At 42.9% G+C, this 20,097-nt stretch overlaps 1 protein-coding gene across 4 annotated transcripts in view; it reads left to right on the plus strand.

The window, feature by feature from the left end:
• Nucleotides 1–20,097, plus strand: part of adam11 (ADAM metallopeptidase domain 11) — a 76,687-nt gene that overhangs the window by 10,794 nt on the left and 45,796 nt on the right. For all 4 annotated transcript variants that reach the window (XM_063184862.1, XM_063184870.1, XM_063184885.1 and 1 more), the window contains exons 3-5: nucleotides 12,746–12,822; nucleotides 12,944–13,010; nucleotides 16,680–16,762. In XM_063184862.1, the coding sequence (XP_063040932.1) occupies nucleotides 12,746–12,822; nucleotides 12,944–13,010; nucleotides 16,680–16,762 (227 nt within the window). The remainder of the gene's footprint in view (nucleotides 1–12,745; nucleotides 12,823–12,943; nucleotides 13,011–16,679; nucleotides 16,763–20,097) is intronic.

Here is a 20,097-nt window from a genome sequence, read left to right on the forward strand (position 1 = left end):
CATACGTATCGGCCGATACCGATACACTTAAAAAATGCAAATATCAGCCCGATATCGGACTGATATATATATCGGTCTATCCTTACTTAGCTCTAATCGTTTACATTGGGATTTGGCCGTAGGCTAAGCAAATAGCTTTGAACATTTTCATTTGGTTGAAATTAAGGCAGTGTTTCTCAACCTTTTTTAGGTGAGGCACCCTTTCAATTCATGAAAAATTTCAAGGTACCCCAAACCAACAAGCCGTAACATGGAACCACATCCGATACCACACAAGCTTAGAAAAGTAACACATTTTGAGACGTCACACAACCTACGTTCGAAGTTGCAGCTGACTGGGGCGACCTATATTTACTTAATTGTGGGTAAATGGCAGATGAAAGATTCCACTGACTAACATTAACTCCAAAGGGTCCAAAAACAACTGCCACCACTGACCATCGACGGCGATGCTGTGGAGAGAGTGAGCAGCACCAAGTTCCTTGGAGTGCACATCAGCGACGACCTCTCTTGGACCACCAACACTACATCACTGGCGAAGAAGGCCCATCAGCGTCTCTACTTCCTGCGCAAACTAAAGAAGGCAAGTGCTACACCCTCCATCATGACAACATTCTACAGAGGAACCATAGAGAGCGTCGTGTCCAACTGCATCACAGTGTGGGGAGGAAGCTGCACGGAGAAAAACAGGAAGACACTCCAGCGTGTTGTGAACACAGCGAAGAAGATCATTGGAGTACCACTCCCCTCCCTGCAGGACATTTACACCACACGCCTCACCCGGAAAGCACTGATGATCATCAAAGACACAAGCCACCCTGCACACAAACTGTTCAGCCTCCTGCCCTCTGGAAAGAGGTACAGGCGCCTCCGTTCCCGTACCACCAGGCTGGCGAGCAGCACAATGCACCAAGCGATCAAGATGCTGAACACTCAACCCACTCTCCCTCCACTGTCAGCCTCTAGCCAGCAAGGCCACTGACAACCCCCCCCCACCCCCCCCCGCCATCCCCCACCACCATATCTGCGACTGAACATTCCACCTGCACTACTATACTTGTGACTGAACTTTCAACCTGCACTAACTCAAAACATACATGCACACACACACACACACACACACACACACACACACACACACACACACACACACACACACACACACACACACACACACACACACACACACACACAAGCACACTGCACTTTCTGCACTAAACCCAAACATAAACACACTGACACACACTGACACACACACACACACACAGACACACGAACACACACACAGACGCACACCGCACCTTCTACCTGCACTAAACACATACACACACACACACACACACACACACACACACACACACACACACACACACACACACACACACACACACACACACACACACACACACACTGCTGCTGGTGTACTTGACAGACCTTTTTAATATTTATTTTTCTTCAAAATGCTACTATTACCATGTCAGAACGCTATAAAGGACTTTTTTTAGGAAAAGCACAAAAGCACAACAATACCTCTTAATGTATGTCCTCTACAAGTCTTCTGTTGTCCATTCTTGCACTTTAAATGTCTGTATGAGCACTGTCTATGTCCATACTGTCTTAAGTCCATGTATAAGTACTGTCTATGTCTATACTGTCTATGTCCTTACCTAGATTAGTCTATGTCTGTATGGGAAAGCAAGAAATGTAATTTCAAATTCTTTGTATGACCAGTGCATGTCAAGAAATTGACAATAAAACCTACTTGACTTGACTTGACTTGACTTGAACTTATCAATTTAGACAAATATGTATTATATTACATAATTTATTTATCAGCCACGTTTCCGCGGCACCCCTGAGGGAGGCCTGTGGTACCCCTGAGGGGGGCCTGTGGCACCCCTGAGGGAGGCCTACGGCACCCCTGAGGGAGGCCTGCGGCACCCCAGGGTGCCCCGGCACCCCTGTTGAGAAACACTGAATTAAGGCATACTCTATCGTATATGTATCTCTGCATAAACATACAAATGCAGTATCTGCCATTTGTGTCTGTGAATTAGCATTGTGCATGACGCAATTCAATTAAATTTCAATTTATTAGAGACTATGTACAATAGCAACATAAATGTTACCATTTCATGCATTGTACCAGAGTGAGCTACTTCGGCAGTCCCTGGCAGGACATAAAACATCAAAACATGAAGATACATAGACACGTATGACATATACACATACCGTAAATATAGTAAACAAATCACTCACGTGTGTGTGTGTGTGTCCCACACACACACATACACACACACACACACACACACACACACACACGATACAGTGGTTTCTGTAGCCATACTTGTCACTACAGGTGTGCTAAAATGTGTGTGAATAATATCCCTTTCATGACAAAGCCAGCTCTTAACACAGCTCAGATACCATGCCGGATGATAGTTGGACCGCACCCTTCTCTACACCCTCCTCATCGCCATCCTCCCTCCTCCCTCCTCCTTTTCTTCTCTAGTCTTGCGCTCCACTTTCCTCTGCTCCTCTCTCCCCCTCTGTCTTCATTATTCAGCTCGGTGTTGAAGTATGTCCTCTTTAATATTTAAACAGGCCAGTGGGCTTTAAAGTACAGCACTGGCCAGGAATCTGCTCCTTAACCCCCAGTCCTCTCTTTCTTCCTGTCTCTCTGGCTTTATGCACCTTCTTTCCTTTCCTTTCTTTCTTTCTTTCTTTCTTTCTTTCTTTCTTTCTTTCTTTCTTTCTTTCTTTCTTTCTTTCTTTCTTTCTTTCTTTCTTTCTTTCTTTCTTTCTTTCTTTCTTTCTTTCTTTCTTTCTTTCTTTCTTTGTGCTCTTTCTGCTCTTCCTCAGTTTAGTTCTCTCTCTCTCTCTCTCTCTCTCTCTCTCTCTCTCTCTCTCTCTCTCTCTCTCTCTCTCTCTCTCTCTCTCTCTCTCTCTCTCCGCTGTTTGTCTCTTCCCTGTGATGTATTACTGTGATCCACTCACTGTCACCTTTTGTCAACCTTTAATTGATAGATGCTGGTATATACTGTAAAGTAGGTATCTTTGGCTGTCTGACTGTCGTGCTGTGGCGCACTTATCCTGACATCTTCTGCTTCTAAGCCTCCACCCTCCTCCATCTCGCTCTTTCTCTCTCACTCTCTCCTTCCTTCTTTCCTTTCCTCATTCCACCCTTCCCTTTGTTCCACTATCCCATCTTCTCCCCCCCGTCTCTTGCTGTAATTGTGCACAAGTGATCCTAACTGGATTCTCTCGGTCCACTGCCGCCGCTCTGTGATGCACCATACATTTTTCATGTGTCACCCATAGCTTTCGGGCTGGGCGGAGGATGTGGAGTTGGGGTTGGGTGGCAGAGCAGAAGGGCTTAGATGGGGTGGGGGGTCGCTTGCAAATCATGCTAATTCTGGAGCTTCTACTAAACTAGCTTAATATGCCAATCCACAAAGCCTCCCTCTGTTCCTGAAGGATTATACAGCTTGTATTTGGGGCAACAACCACTCGCTTGAGCTGAGGTCCTGCTCCAAAATGTTCACTTCAGGGTTCTTCTGCCCCTGTGTGTATTTTGTAACATAGCTAGTATACTTGTTGCCTTTTGGCAGTTTCCTGAACGTCAGTTGACCTGCAAGGCCGACAGGAGGTTTTTAATGTACATGCACTGTTAGCGTTGAGTGTGTTTTGGCATAACAGTTGATGTACTGTAGGACCGCGTAATCCAACCCCACCTCTGCTTGCTCAAGCGCAGCAGTTGTTGAGCTGGGCATGGAGTGTCACTCAGCGTTAATGCATTCCCATTAGCGCAGAGCGTTCAAGTGTAAGGAGGGAGATGCCCTTGTGGGGTCACCTGTGAAAATTGCTGCGTGAGGGAACATGTAAAATGAGCAAGTTTACAAGGTCTTATAGGGCTAAATAGCAATTAGCGAAACAACCAAAACTAACGAGATGGATGTCATGTCAGCACGGGGTTTGTTTTCCTTTGTTTTGTTTGTTTATTTCAGCTGGTTGACTGTACTGTATGTGTACACCAGAAACAACCAAAGTGACCGTGTAGTCAAGCTTATTGAAAAAGTTTTGCTTTGAATTTGATCTGGACACACATGATATTGACATGTTTTATTTAGCTAATTGCATATTGGCTCTGGCTTGTCACCGTGAGACAGTCAAAGCTATGAACATTCTCATTTTTGTCAAACTCCTCATTACCATAATATTAGCAGACTTTTACGAGCTGAAATTCGCTGTGGTCACCCAGGTCGTTTCCTCTGCGCGGCAATCTCACTTTATAGTCGCTCAATTTGCTTACCATCCATAGAGAAATAATGACTTCTGTCGCTCTGGCTGCTTAGGTTACTTTTGTACATGTACAGGGAGGGATTTATCTCAAAGTGGTGGTGGACAACTGCTGAATAGTCTTGTATGATTATGAATCCTATGACATTCAGAAAGTTTGCTTATCATATTCTTTTTCATTTTGCACAATATTGCAATGAGCAAATCATGAACGTAAGTGGTTAGCTTCAATCTTGTCAAGAGTCGGGGATCATAATTGAGTCCTTTAAGAGGAGGCAAGTTACTTAATTACCTGATTATAATGATAAGCTTAATGAATGTCCTCCTGATGCCCTTCTTTTATCAAACGTATTCATTTAAATCCACTTGTTCGTTCAACAAAACTCTTGTGGTAGATTGCCTTATAGCATAGTTTTATCCACCGTTTTATCACATTCATTCCTCTTTATTACTGTACATCATATTTGCATTGGTGTGTTTCTCAGTTCTCTGAACATTGAGCTTGAATCCTATGCATCAAATAGTAGTAGTATACTGAGTAGCCTTGGCCTGAAAAGACATGATTTCACCCAGTGCATAATTCATTTTGAAGCTTTTAAAAATTAGTCGTCGAGCCCGTTCGGTACATTTCTTCGGCACCTTTTGGTTAATGTCTTGGAAGGAAGGAATTTGCGCCTGTCTTGTTGACTTCACTTTAAATTCCCAAATGTGGTAGCCGGGCTCCGCCCTACTGGTGACGCAACGGCTTTGGCTCAGCTACACACAGTAGGGCCAGGAGCTTGCTCTGTCCCGCTACAGCGGGATCTCCACCCACTTTGTCTGGAACCAATCAACTGAGCATTTCCAACCGTCCTGGGTAGAGGCGTGTTCAAGGCAGTGACGGGGTTTAAGGGCTAAGAAATTGTTATTGGGCTGAGAAATGTTTGGTTTAAACTTCGGCACAGCCCTCAACCAGTAGCAAGCCAAGGGAGGCGGGTTATCCAGGCCATGGAAACAAAGTTCTTCCTATATGGAAACGCTAATCGTTATTGTCCTAGTCAGACCAGAATCGCGGTACGTGATCTGAAGTCTATGAAAATCAGGCAACAAATGTGGAGGTATTTTGTGAAATTATTGTGGAGACTATAATGCACTCAAACTAGGGCTGTAACGATACACTCAATTCACAATTCAGTTTGTATCACGATTTTTGACCTACGGTTCGATACAGCCCACGATTTCACAAATGTTAACATTATAAAATATAATAATGACTAAAAACTATGATAATTCATAGGTAGAATAGGTTACAGGAGTCTACTAATACTAGTTTAAATGTAATAATGAGGATGATTTGAAGCTTTGAAGCATTATCACCCATTTCATAAGGTTGTTTTCTGGACTAATGGGTAATAAAACTTTGAAAGGGCGTATCACGATACTGCCTCCTTGTATCACAATACAGTATCGTGACTCTGTGTATCACGATTTCTCGGTTTGATACAATATCGTTACAGCCCTAATCCAAACACAGTTGTTTTACATTGGCTATTGGCTTCCATTTCCATAGCATTTCTGGGAGCATACCCATGTGCAACAGTCAGCCTTTGGTTAGCAAGTGCCGTGGTTTGACAGTTATGCATGGCAATTTCTATATGAACACTAGAATATGTTAATGTGTTTTGCAGTGAACTGAAAAATGTTTAACTGTGCCTGGCCAGAATCCATCTATAATCCTAACCCAGTTTTAAAAATGTAATGGGGAACATAGGATCTGAGGAACATTTTTGAGTAAGGAATGTGGAAGAATCATTTCATATTTATACTTTCTGGTCTTCTGTCATCCATATTTCATGGAATAGGTTGGCAATCTGGTGTCAGAAACTCATGAATGAATGATTGGACTTCAAGTTATTGAACCAGCTGTTATACATGAATCCAACTCATCATCCATGTAGGTAGGCAGCAATGTTAATCTCGTCAGCTTTTTAAAATGTAGTCTTAGTCTTAGTCACAATGAGGAAAATCAATTTTAGTCTTAGTCAAATTTTAGTCATTGCCTTCCCAATTTAGTCTTAGTCTTAGTCTAAATGACGAAAATCAATTTTAGTCTTAGTCAATTTTTAGTCATTTTCGTCATTTTAGTCAACACTGTACATAATAGAACTTCTCCACACAAACACTGCTTCTCTTTTTTTTATATCATTGACTGTACAGAATAAACCTTCTCCGCACACTGCTCCTCTTTTTAACATATATCACATTGTACAGAAAAAAACTTCTTCACACACTGTTTCTCTTTTTCTCTATTTTATCTAATACCAGTGTTAATTTCGTCAGCTTTTTAAAATTTAGTCTTAGTCTTAGTCACAATGACGAAAATCAATTTTAGTCTTAGTCATATTTTAGTCACTGCCTTCCCAATTTAGTCTTAGTCTCAGTCTAAATGACGAAAATCAAAAAAGGGCATTGACGAAATATTTTAGTCATAGTCATGGTTGACGAAATTAACACTGGTAGGCAGTCAGTTAAAGCACCGGTTATGACCTCACAGGTGAACAGATACAGCTGCATGTACATGTACAGTATGACAGTTCTTACCTCTGTGCCAAACATCAATGCCTTGCTCTATCAATTTACACAAATTCATCTATTTATAGATGCTATATATGGTTAATCATTTTCAGTCCTTTTCATCTAAAATAAAAAGAAGACAATCCGCACACTTCAGGTCTGTCAAGTAAAGCTTTTTTGCACAAAAATAGACCTGAAGTGTGCGGATTGTCTTCTTTTTATACTGAAATTTCTACTGAATCCTGCACCTTCTAAACAGATGAGCAGTGGCCTATCACAACTTAAGCAGTCCTTTTCATCTAAAATGAGAATGTACTGACCTTGCTGAAAATGTGTATTTCTTCTGCATTTGTGGACTCATTTACGTGAGGTGGAGTATGGCATTGACTGGACAAAGCAATTTCACCATGGCATGTTGACCTGCATATCCTTTAGGCCTACTGACCCAAGAAACATGGAATGCATGTGTTGATGAGACTAGCAGATTTGGTCAGGACAGGCCCGGCTGGTGTGCTTGCGTGCGTGCGTGCGTGTGTGCGTGCGTGTGTGTGTGTGTGCGTGCGCGTGTGTGTGTGTGTGTGTGTGTGTGTGTGTGTGTGTGCGCGCGTGTGTGTGTGTGTGTGTGTGTGTGTGTGTGTGCGAGCCAGAACTATCCCCTCTGGTTTGTGTGTGAAATTTGTGAGGTAAAATTCTTCTCTGGTGTATATGGTTGTGTGTGTTTGTGTGTGCGCGCATATTTACGGGAAGTACATTTCTCCTCCGGTGTTTGTGTTCCGTAAGAGGAGTACCCAGTTCCAGCGCAGAGTCTATGGCATGTACATACAAAAATAAAATGAATGTTGATCCTTCTTGGCATATGCATTTCTATTTCCTGTGGACTTCTGCAAGTGTTGTAGGCTATGATTATGTGTCCATTGTAAGTCGTTTTGGTTAAAAGCATCTGCCAAATGTAATGTATTGTAACGTAAGTAGGTGGTCCAAATGTGTCTGCACAGAATGTTACCTGTGCTGTGCCCTTTTCCTAAATGGGTTGAATGGGGAGACGGAGGGAGACAGGTGATCTGGGGCTGACCTGGTCTCCTGCTCCATATCCTGGCAGTAGGATCAGGTCCATTGCTGCCAGCTGATGATGTCAACTTGTATGTGTCCGCGTGAGCCGAGCCAGCTTGCCCATCCTGTCAGGCTGTGTGTGTGTGTGTGTGTGTGTGTGTGTGTGTGTGTGTGTGTGTGTGTGTGTGTGTGTGTGTGTGTGTGTGTGTGTGTGTGTGTGTGTGTGTGTGTGTGTGTGTGTGTGTGTGTGTGTGTGTGTGTGAAAGTACTACTGTATGTGTCTGTGTGTAAAAGAGATAGAAGTAAAAGGCAAGCGGATGTATAAGGAGGTTGGGGTGTGGTAGTAGATAGTGTGAGAGAGTGATCTGCAAACTGGGTACGAGCTGCAAAAATGTATACTTCATTTCATTAAACAAACGGCAACGTTTTGATCCACCAGTGTGGTCTTCCTCAGCCAATGAGAAGTGTGATCTGGGATGACTTCTATCACATGACCTACAGGTAGGCTACCTGGCTGAGAAGCTGAGGCCACCATGTCAGCGGATGTACTGTGTATGTGCATGATGTGAGAGAGTGGAGAGGTCATCAGCGCTGTAACCTGACCTCAGTGCACAGCTACCAGAGGAAATGTTGCTGTGGCCTGTTTAAGAGCACGGCTAAGCCGAATGGCAGAGGCAATACACAACACACATATGGGTAGATGACAGATAGGCTGCAAAAAACATTTTTTTCACAAAACATTGTTTATGAGGGAAAAAAGTATATGTCTACGTAGTGCAGCAATTGATCTTTCAAAAAATCCAAGTGGTCACAATGTAGGTCTATTACTTAATTATTTATTTACGTTGATAAAGCAATTTGCTGAAAATATGTCCTTTGGTGTGACGTTAAGAAATATATATATTAAGTAATGTAGAAATGGCTTGATGGAGTTTTATGAACATTGTTACACTCTTCATATTTATTGCAATTTTTTAAAGTGTTAATTAAATGAGAAATTACCATTTAAGTATTTTTTCCCCATTAGAGGTGAGCTTATTAGAAACCTTCGAGGAGATACAGGGATATCTTTCTTTTTAAATTTTCAAACTTGTCCGAATTTATACTAACTTTTCAGGGTTGATAATTTGTTCTTCCCTAATGCAATATTCAGTGTTTATCAAAAAATATTGTTAAGTTCAAACAAATATTAAATTTGAGCATTTAAAAAATGTCACACCGTAGGACATTCATGTCACGCTAAGGGACAGAAATGCAAAACTGAGCCAGAAACAAATGTATCAACATGATTATTTTGTCTTTTGATCATAATGTAATGTTGTAGTCAATATGGACCTACACTTTGCACTTATAAGTCTTTGAGTCATAGCTTATCAGCCTATCTTAACACTTAATGACAACCATGAGGTCATGAAATGTAACCTGCAGAGCTCATAAGACTCATACTGAAGTGTGACCTTGGCATGACCATCACACCTCACCCTCTTTGTAGGTATGCTATGACTGTCACACAATTGAACCTGTAGTGTGTAGTGGCCAGTGCCTGTTTGGTATCTCAAGTTGGGAAGTACATTTATGCTATATATTGAGCTCTCCGCAGCATACTTTATTCATCTATACTTCTCTATACTCTCTCACTCATCTTTCCTTCACTGTTACCGTTATATTCTATGGTTTCAAAGCACCATTAATGACATTTTATATCCTTTGACAGTATCTAAAATCAACAGCAAATATTCATCAACAATGCATCAAAGTATACATTCTAATGGCCAATAGAGGAATAAGTCATTTGAATACACAATATGTAGGCTATCTAGTCAAACAACAAAACAAACAAAAAATGTACTACCAGTTGTTTTAAAAGCTATTTCACAGATATCTAGTCCTTTGGTGTGACCTGTTTGTCCTTTGGTGTGATACTCCAAAGTGTCACACCATAGGACTTTTACCATCACACCATAGGACTTTTGAGCTTTTGAGTTAATTTAAAGCCATGTCGTTGCCAAATGAAATACAATTTCACCTTTAGTAAGATGCATTTGCATACATAAACATAAGAAAAACATATAAAAATATACAGTATTGTCAAAATGTATTTTATGGCTGTCACACCAAAGGACTACAAAACTAATACATCTTGTGGTAGCAAAACGTAATTGATTGATTGAAGAACTCTGAGAGAAAAAACTAAAATCCACCCTTGCTATTGGCTTCTTAAGGGTCTGAAGTCACAATTTAAGAACAGCTGGAGCTTCAACAATAGATAATTATCCACAGAATTACCCAAAAATGTGATGTCACACCACAGGATATTGTTTTCTGTGACAAAGTTTCATAAGTCCATATGGTCTCAGAAAAAATGGGAAAAAAAATAAACATTGCCACTTTCCAAAATAGACACCTTGAAAAACATGCCAGGATTGTTTAGAGAAATGACTGAGCATTGATTATTTATTTAAAAAAATATAACATTTAGAACCAGGCTTGTGACAGTCACACCATAGAACAAATGTGGCATTTGACTCAAAATTAAGTATACTTATTTAAACTCTGGTTTTATTACACATTACGTTTTCACAACATGGACACTAGTTTAATCATTTAAAACGTTGACAATTTTGAAAGCATGGATTTACTTTATTTTAAGAGCCTGTGACAGCAAAATTGACATGTCACGTCATCTACAGTACCCACACACACACACACACACACACACACACACACACACACACACACACACACACACACACACACACACACATACACACACACACCTCCCTCAACACTCAAACGCTCTCACACACCTTCACTCAGAAACTTACTCACGCACACACTCTCGCTTGGCTGACGGTGCAGTGGTCTATCACCAAACCCAGAGATCGCATAATCTAATGCTCTCTCTCTCTCTCTCTCTCTCTCTCTCTCTCTCTCTCTCTCTCTCTCTCTCTCTCTCTCTCTCTCTCCCCCTCCCTCTCTCTCTCTCTCTCCCCCTCCCTCTCTCTCTCTCTCTCTCTCTCTCTCTCACACACACACACACCTCAGGGACAGCTCTACTCCGTGAAAGCAGGCATCTGGGTTGGGACGCTTGCTCCACTCAGCTGTTCTGAAGAGAAAGGTGTGAGCAAACTCTGAATCATCACACGGCAGTCACAACAGTTGACTTGGCTTGAACTCCTTTTCCAGAACTTCACAGCAATGTAATACAAATCGAGCAACCTGTGATAGATCTGGCGGACCACTTTGTCAACGCACCCTTTTGCCAATTGGCTGACGCCGACCCAACTCATACAGCTGTCCGCGAATCTGCTGCGCTTTGGTTAATCAGCTGCTGCTCGCAATTGGATGCTGACCTTTGGCACGCTTTATTTAAACTACCAAATTTGTTTTCCTGTCTTTGCTTTTTGCTGCTTGTTTTGCACCCACCACCTCCCCTGCTCTACCAGACTTATCATTGCCAAACAATTCCATATTGTTACCATTGTTGCTTGCTCTGTTCTAGGGGTATGTTGCCTTTCCAGCTAAATGGAAGGCACTCCACCTGAGGATGCTGCTGTTCCCTGTCTTGGCTTCCATGGAGCTCATTGAGAAGCCGGGGAACTTCCTCCGAACAGAGCCATACCGCCAAACACAAAATGTCTGTATTCAGAAATAAAGCTTCCGAAATGTAGCTCTGATTCTCTTCTCATTTTCGACAAGAGTGGTTCTGACAGAACTGTGCTATAGTTTCAAACCCTGTATTTGTAAGGCAATGCTGTGATGCAGACATTCTAGTCATAACTCAGTCAGAAGCATAGAGAGTTGTGCTGCGAGAAAGTTTCACCAAGAGAAGTTAAAAGCAGTGAATGATTTACACAGCTAGAAAGAACATAATCTTGCATTATGGGCAAGACCAATTTTAATTTTCTACTAATTTGTAAACCCATCCCTCTCCCGAATAATTTACAGGCACACAGTCATTCTCAATCCTCCATAAAAATCATCATAAGCTAAAACCTGAGAGGATATACTGTATTCACTGAAAATTGAAAGGTTTTATGTCCCAAAGGATCTTTCAGTGTATTGCAAATGGCAATTTTCATTATCATAATTGTTTAAATCAATCTGCAGTGTTGCACTCAAAAGACGCAGTGCCAAAAGTTATAAGTCTGTGTGTGTGTGTGTGTTCGCGCGCGCATGTGTTTGTGTGTGTACATATTTCCAATTACAGGGAATGGACTTTGCAATCCTCAATATAGCTAAGGCAGCATGTTGCAGTTGTCAGAGTGAAAAGAACAGCTACGAAAGCCAACAATGTAATTTCTCCAGCATTTTATATTTGGCAACGTTGGCAATCCACACACTCTTTCATTTGGCTGAGCTCTTCACTTTTTAAATGAGTGGCTCTGCGTGTGCGTGCGCTTGCGCGTGCGTGCGTGTTCTTGTAAGTGCTTGGGTTGCCAAATGGCTTTAGTAAGCGATAGGATGAGGGAGTGGGCCCAGCCATTTGCAGGCTCATTGGCAGTATTTCTCTGTGGGAGTCGTAATCTCGTCAGCAGGGAAGGAGAAGGGTCTACTTTTGGAGTTCCCACTCCGCATGGCGTCTCACTACAACAAAATAAACAATACAAAATGAACAACTGTCTTACCAGCTTGCTTAATGGGCTCTTCTCTTGTATTTTCTTCTCTTTTATGCTCTTTTCTTTTCTTTTCTTTTCTTTTCTTTTCTTTTCTTTTCTTCTCTTCTCCAAACCCTCTCCTCTCTCCCCCCTTTCTCTTTACCTCCTCATCTATCTATCTATCTATCTATCTATCTATCTATCTATCTATCTATCTATCTATCTATCTATCTATCTCTATGCAGCCTGTTCATCTGGCCCAGAGTAGTTTCCAGGTGGATGGATTCGGCCACACCTTCGTCCTGGACCTGGAGCTCAACCAGTGAGTGTTTTGCTCTTCGTCTCACCAGTGTGTCATAACAGTGTCCTCTCGTCATCATCTGCGGAATGATCTGAGTTTTTTTACCCCCTCTGTTTTTCTTTTCTGTGATTTTCGCCTGAAGTGATCTGCTGACATCAGACTATGTGGAACGGCACTTTGATGAGCAGGGAAAGCCGGCGCTATCTGCGGTAAGTTGGTGTGTTTGGATATTTGTGTGTGTGTGTGTGTGTGTGTGTGTGTGTGTGTGTGTGTGTGTGTGTGTGTGTGTGTGTGTGTGTGTGTGTGTGTGTGTGTGTTGTCTCAAGAATGTCCAGGTCTCAGAGGTTCTGCACCTCTTCCTATAGGTTTCTGGTGGTGTGCTTGATCCAGTGTGCGTGCATGTGTGTGTGTGTATGTTGTATAACAATAATCTATAAGAGTCAGGAAACATACAATTATAACACATTTACTACACACCTAGTCATGAATGCTCTAGAATACTTTCCAGTTTGGTAGATTTGTTACTACGTACACAACTGCTGCGGATGCATGATTTTTATGTAAATCCCGTCAAAGTATACTGTTACTGTTATGCCCATAAAACAGCTGCTGTTGTCCGGCAGAATTCCACTGGGAACTGCTGAGACATTATACACACTGTCTGTCTGTGTAGTAAACATACGGCTGTGCTCCAGGTCTGTTAGTGGGGGAGGAGCATCATTAGAGTTTACGGTCAAGCTAACTGGTGATTGACTGTTGGTAAGGGAACTATGGTCACATGGTACAAGATGGTGGACAAGATTGGAAGATTTTTGTTCTCAGCAGAAAAACTCACACACCCAGTTCATACGATATGATAAATCAATATACAGTATGTAGCTGTGGGCATCTTAGAGCACGCACGCACGCATGCATGCACGCACGCACGCACCCACACACACACACACACACACACACACACACACACACACACACACACACACACGCACAGTATAGCCCAAGTGGTCGCTGTACTTATTTTATTGCGTGTTGTCGTTTAAGGCCTGGATGTTGATGTTGAGAGTGGGACAAGAAAACACACAAATTTCCTGGAAAAGAAGTGAATCAGAGAAGCCACATTTCAACGGAAACACAGACATCACACAGAGTCTGAAGGAGCACTGGTATTTCTCAACAGCTCCTAGTAGGAACTGCCAACACATGTCACAATCGTTCTGCAGATTTCTTGTGAAATTTGAGATCTATTTTTGAGTGAAGTACGTCATTCAAATGTAATTCCACAAAAATTGATGAAAAAAACTTTTTTTGTGGATGCTTGTAAATATGTGTGGTCCTGAATATAAATGGGAAGAACAGCCTTCTCTGGAATGTGAATATGAACTCCCTTGTTCTCCAGTCCACAATGAGTATCTCTAAGAGCTTGTCAATCTTAATATCTAAAACTTTTTTTTTTGGTACGTTTGTCAATGACGGCCTGGGTTACAGGTCCTACAGCTATTCTCGGCTGTGGATTGCCTTGAAGCAATGAATGGGAACTCGCACACCGTTCCGCTTCTCTGATTCACTTCTTTTCCAGGAAATTTGTGTGTTTCGGTCACAGTCAGCAAAAAAAAAAATGCAACGTTTGCGATCACCCTGGATCTTCGTCAGGCATGCCTAACCTCTTTCAACCCATTTTTTGGGGGGCTCACAGTCACATCCTACAATGACTAAGACATCAGATTGGTGCAGCCTTCAAGGAAAGGCTGCTAAGAGCTAAGTAGCAAGCCCCTGATTGTCCCCTTTTAGAGGTCTCACCTTTCACCCAATAGGTCTCTTTTGTTCAGTCCTAATTGGATGAAAGGAGAACCGACGTCAAGCTCCAAAGCGCAGCCCAGCTCGCTACCTGCTACATCAACTGAGCTCCCTTTGACTAGCATGACCTGGATGGATCAGGAGAACCATCACAGGCATCCTCCTACGCTGTGGCCGGAACAATTGCACACAGGGCCCCAGAACTAAACACATGTAGGGCCCCCCATATGGCCTGCAAAGGCCCCCACCATCAATGCAAGATTGCCCTGGGCCCAGGGGCAAATGCCCCTGCTGGCCTTCCCTATAGTGCCAACCCAGCGAGTCCCACGCCTCACCAAACACGTTAATCTGTGGAGAATGTAGGCCAAGATAGCTGCCCTGCCCTGTACAAACTCAGACATGCGGAATACCTTAACATTTTGGACGGCAAATGCCATTACGTGAGCAGGGTTACAATGTACCAAGGCAACTACAGCCTGACAAGATATCCTTGTGATGGCTCCTTGGTTGTGAACATGAACAGAGTCGTTGTGGCAGAGTCGTTGACGCGTGCCAGGACAAAGTTATGTGAAAGCACCCCCACCCTCCCACAGTACATGCAAGATAATGCTCCCCCCCCCCTGGGCCCAGTACAACTGACCCTTTGTCTGCTCGTGTCATGTTGGTTTCCCTGAACATGAATAAGGGCCTGGACTGGATTCTACCGTGATCGAGGGTGGAGAACCAGAGATTATGTGGACTCATTCCTGGTATTTCAATGCAGACATATAGGTGATGATAGAGATAGAGATATGATACAGATTGAGTTTCAATAGGACAGTAAGCCTTCATCAGTGGTAGAGCAAGACACTCTCAGCAGTGTGTGTGTGTGCGTGCATGGGCGTGTATGTGCGTGCATGTGCGTGCAAGTGTGGGCCTGCTTGCATGTGTGTGTATACTGTAAATGCATGTGGGTCATGTGTGTGTGTGTGTCTGTCTGTCTGTCTGTCTGTGTAAGAGAGAGAGAGACACACACACACACACACACACACACACACACACACACACACACACACACACACACACACACACACACACACACACACACACACACACACACAGTCACATACACCATTCTACACAAGTGGCTCAGCAGCCCCCCCCATCACCACCACCACCACCACCTCCACCCACTTCTCTTCCCTCCGCTCCCTCAGCCAATCAGGTGGCTGTTCCCATGACTACGGGCTCTCAGGGAGACCCTCCACCTGCTGTGTGTGTGTGTGTGTGTGTGTGTGTGTGTGTGTGTGTGTGTGTGTGTGTGTGTGTGTGTGTGTGTGTGTGTGTGTGTGTGTGTGTGTGTGTGCGCGCTTCCTCCATGCTGCTGGAAACTTCTTGGCAAAGACGCAGAGTTGGGATGGAAGGATGGAACAGGAGGAACACAAAAACGTACATAAAAAAAATCTGCAGTTACTCTGTGTGCTCTGTGTGGCTGTCAAGCTGTCGAGAACACTGTGCCAGAGGCCCTAGCTGTCAATCAATCTCTGCTCATCACTGCTGTTGATAATAAATGACAGTGTCTCTATGACTCCTACTACACGCACCATGTTTTGATGTGTGGGTGTGTTAGTGTTCTATAGGAGGTTGGTATGCATTGAATTAACTCTGTGTGTCTAGAGTTGAATTAACTCACACACTTGTGCGTGTGTGTGTGTGTGTGTGTGTGTGTGTGTGTGTGTGTGTGTTTGTCTTGTGTTTGTCTCCGAATGTGGATGAAAATCTGCACCAGCCATCATTCAAATGCTGTTGAGTTATAGGCCTACTGTGTAGATGAAGAATTATTGATTTTTGACACGTGAAATAAATTACTTTTGATATTCTCAATTCGTTACTGTTAAGCGGTAAACTGTATATGTGGTGGTACCATGAAAAGTGCTACATAAAGAAGATGTATTATTATTATTATTATTATTATTGTTGTTATTATTATTAATAATATTTTGTATTATTAATAATACTATTATTTACTCGATACATAGTCTGAATACAACATGTAGCCGTATCTAGGTATGTGGCAGTAAGGGCTGACTGGTTGCTGTCTACAGGGAGGGGAGCACTGTTACTACCATGGCAAGCTGAGAGGAGTTCCAGGATCCTGGGTGGCTCTGTCAACATGCCACGGATTGTAGTGAGTATCTCTCTCACACACACACGCAAGCACGCACACACACACACACACACACACACACACACACACACACACACACACACACACACACACACACACACACACACACACACACACACACACATGCATGAACACACCCACACATGCATGAACACACACACACGCGCATGAACATACCCACACATACTACATACTGTATGTACACTGCATATGTACACTACACACACAAACACACACACACACGCCTCAGAGACAGCACTACTCAGTGAAAGTAAACACACAAACAAAATACACATGATGCATGTGCATGAAAACACACACACATACATACATACATACATACATACATACATACATACATACATACATACATACATACATACATACATACATACATACATACATACATACATACATACATACATACATACATACATACATACATCAGTGGCGTCTTTTGGTCATAAAAATTAGGGAGGACAAGGAGGGGGTCAGTCGGATAGATGCGAGTAAATGGGGTTAGTAATGGCAGATGCTTAGTATTAGGTTGTAGGCCTACTAGGTAACTTAACTGATATGGCATTGTGTTGTCTGGAAAGCTGACTTATGACATCTATAAAATAATTGCAACAAACTTTGTATAATATATTATCATACATAACTGCCCAAAGTGTTTGAGGGGAAAGAAAGAGAAGAGTGAAAGAAAATATTATAGAAAGTAGAAAGTTTCATAGGGAGCATATCTAACTTTGACCAAAGGCAGCATGGCATTTCACCCTGTCAGTTGTGTTTTTTTGTTTTTTTAACCATAGGCAAATTGACAATTCTGAAGACCCTATAGGAATGCCTAGGACATTGAGTGACTTGTATAGCCTAGGCCTAAGGGTTTTAAACTCAACTCCTTCCAACATATTCTTACAGATTTTTAAACATTTTAAACCCCCTCCATTATCTTATTTTTAACATCTTATTTATGATCCGTAACGTGGTACGTGGCCTATGGTTGTGGTCGCCTATCCGTTTTGCTTTTGACGGTAGGCCTACCTGCGAGAGCGACAGCTGTGGAAGGAGGAGCTGGCAAGCGTATGGAACAGCGTGCGTCTGGCTATTTCACAAAAAAATATGTCGTACAGATTACTTTGTAAATCCATGCCTAGTGTTCCTAATTCCACCCAAATGAAACTACATAACATGATGTAGGTTACATGTTAGAAGTTTAGCCAGAGACTTTTTATGAAGAGCTTCGTGCTGTCATGTTTCTCGTCTTGAGGAGGGAGAAAAGAACGCCAGTCTAGGGTCAGCGCATTTATGTGCAGCCAAAAGCATTCTTATTCCCATATGTAAATAACCCTCTTTTGGGGGAAAAGCACGAATGAGAAACGCAAAGACAAGCATTGAGACTATTATTTGTGCACGTAGGACATGCTGAAACAAGACTACCTTTTAAAAACGTTGGTGATGGTCCGACCATTTGAATCATGATTGCGTTTGCATCCACGCGTCGCTTGCATTGTGTAGTGATCGAGTGGCGTGAGTGACTGATATAAACACACTGACCTTTCCATTCGGTTTTTAATCTAAATCCAGGGAGTGATATTGCGCGATTCACAACATGAAAACAGTCGATCTTTCCTTTGTATTTATTAAGGGTTCATAAAACATTCGCCAATTACTCCAAACTTCCCACTATCTGGCTGCTGCCGCATTCTTCTCACATTTGTATATCGTTGTCATGACGACCGAGTCCATGCTTGTCGTCTGTCAACCCAACTCGTCAAATTCTGATTGGCTTTTGATAAATTCAGCTTCGCTGATAGGCAGATTACTTCCATGGCTCTAGACCCGCCGAAAGGGAGGAAAGTCCTCCCTAAGCTCCATTCACTTCAATGTTAAAAAGTAAAGCCCGAGCTACGGCCGAAATTTCACCATTTATAATGGAAGTCAATGAGGATGGAAGGGAGTACGGTCCTCCAAGGTCTATTATGTGAATTAGAAGCGCTAAAGTATATATTTTTATTACTAAATAGCTATAAAATACTAACAATTATATAACAAAGATATAATAAATATGTTTTGTTTTCTGTAATTTATACTGGAAGATATGGCTTTATTATTTTGAGGGAGGATCGTCCTCCCTTTCCTCAATGGCAAATACGCCATTGACATACATACATACATTCATACGTACGCCATACACATACACCATGCACATGCACATACAGATACATACACACATGACCAAACAACAACACTGGCTGGTAATCTGACCCATACGCAAGCTTGTCCCATAGATGGCATAGATTGTGTTCATCGGGCCAGGGGAGTGCTCAAAGAGACTGGTTCAGTAGTAATCCAGGTGAAGTTAACCTTGAGGATGTGGCAAATCATCTAATAGAAGAGCCTTGAGCCCTTATTTTCTTCAGTAAATGTATGTGGCAGGTTATCGATTATGAAGTTTGCAACTTCCTCTAGGTTAAGGTCAGGGGCAGAGCAGGGGGGGGGGGGGGGGGATAGGGGCCAGGAACCCCCGGCCTCACCACTTGGGGGGGCCCCCTGCCAGTGGCTTTCGATTGCCAAACATCTTGTAGGGGCCCCATTCTACGACATTTCGTGGGCCCAACGCCTCTGACACATCTCCTGCCCCCCCTGTCCCAATACCAGTACTCCGCCCCTGGTCTAGGTTTATTATTATCACGTATCGTTAATACCACCCTGGACTGGTCCGGAGCCCTTACCTTGCCCTGCTGGCTTACTGCTCCCATCCCACTGTGCTCCTGTAAATCCTTCAGGTAACAAGCCTGTCAACAACAAGGACGGAGTACTGCATGGGCCTACTGGGCCCAGGCCCGGGGGCCCAAGAGCCAAGGGGGCCCTGAAGCCTAAGGGCTTCCGCACATAGGCTCCGACAAAGTGCTGCGCACTGCTCCGCAAAAGTTCGATTTCATTATTTTCAATAGAACCCCGCACACTGGCGCCGATGTCCACGGACATTCGCCGATGTCGGATAGCAATTAGAGACAAGTTCTATTTTGTCTGCGCCGCCCATTCACTATCAATGCTATGTTCGTGTGAAATTGGGTTTGGGGGTCCGAATTCTGTCGGAAGCAAAAGTGTGCCGCAGTGCTGTCGGAGCCAATGTGCGGCCGGCCTAAGCCACTACACTGCAAAAGAACCACCATTTCATTATTGGTCTATATTTGTGACCTTATATTGTGTTAAAATTGCACTTTAAAAACGACTTTATTTCCACATTTTCTCCCGAACCCCAAACAACGAGGCCACTACACTGTCAATCATTGCTAAACGCCCAAATCTTTGATGCCATGGATGGAGGG

The sequence above is a fragment of the Engraulis encrasicolus genome, chromosome 2, assembly GCF_034702125.1.
Source record: "Engraulis encrasicolus isolate BLACKSEA-1 chromosome 2, IST_EnEncr_1.0, whole genome shotgun sequence".
Lineage (NCBI taxonomy): Eukaryota > Metazoa > Chordata > Actinopteri > Clupeiformes > Engraulidae > Engraulis > Engraulis encrasicolus.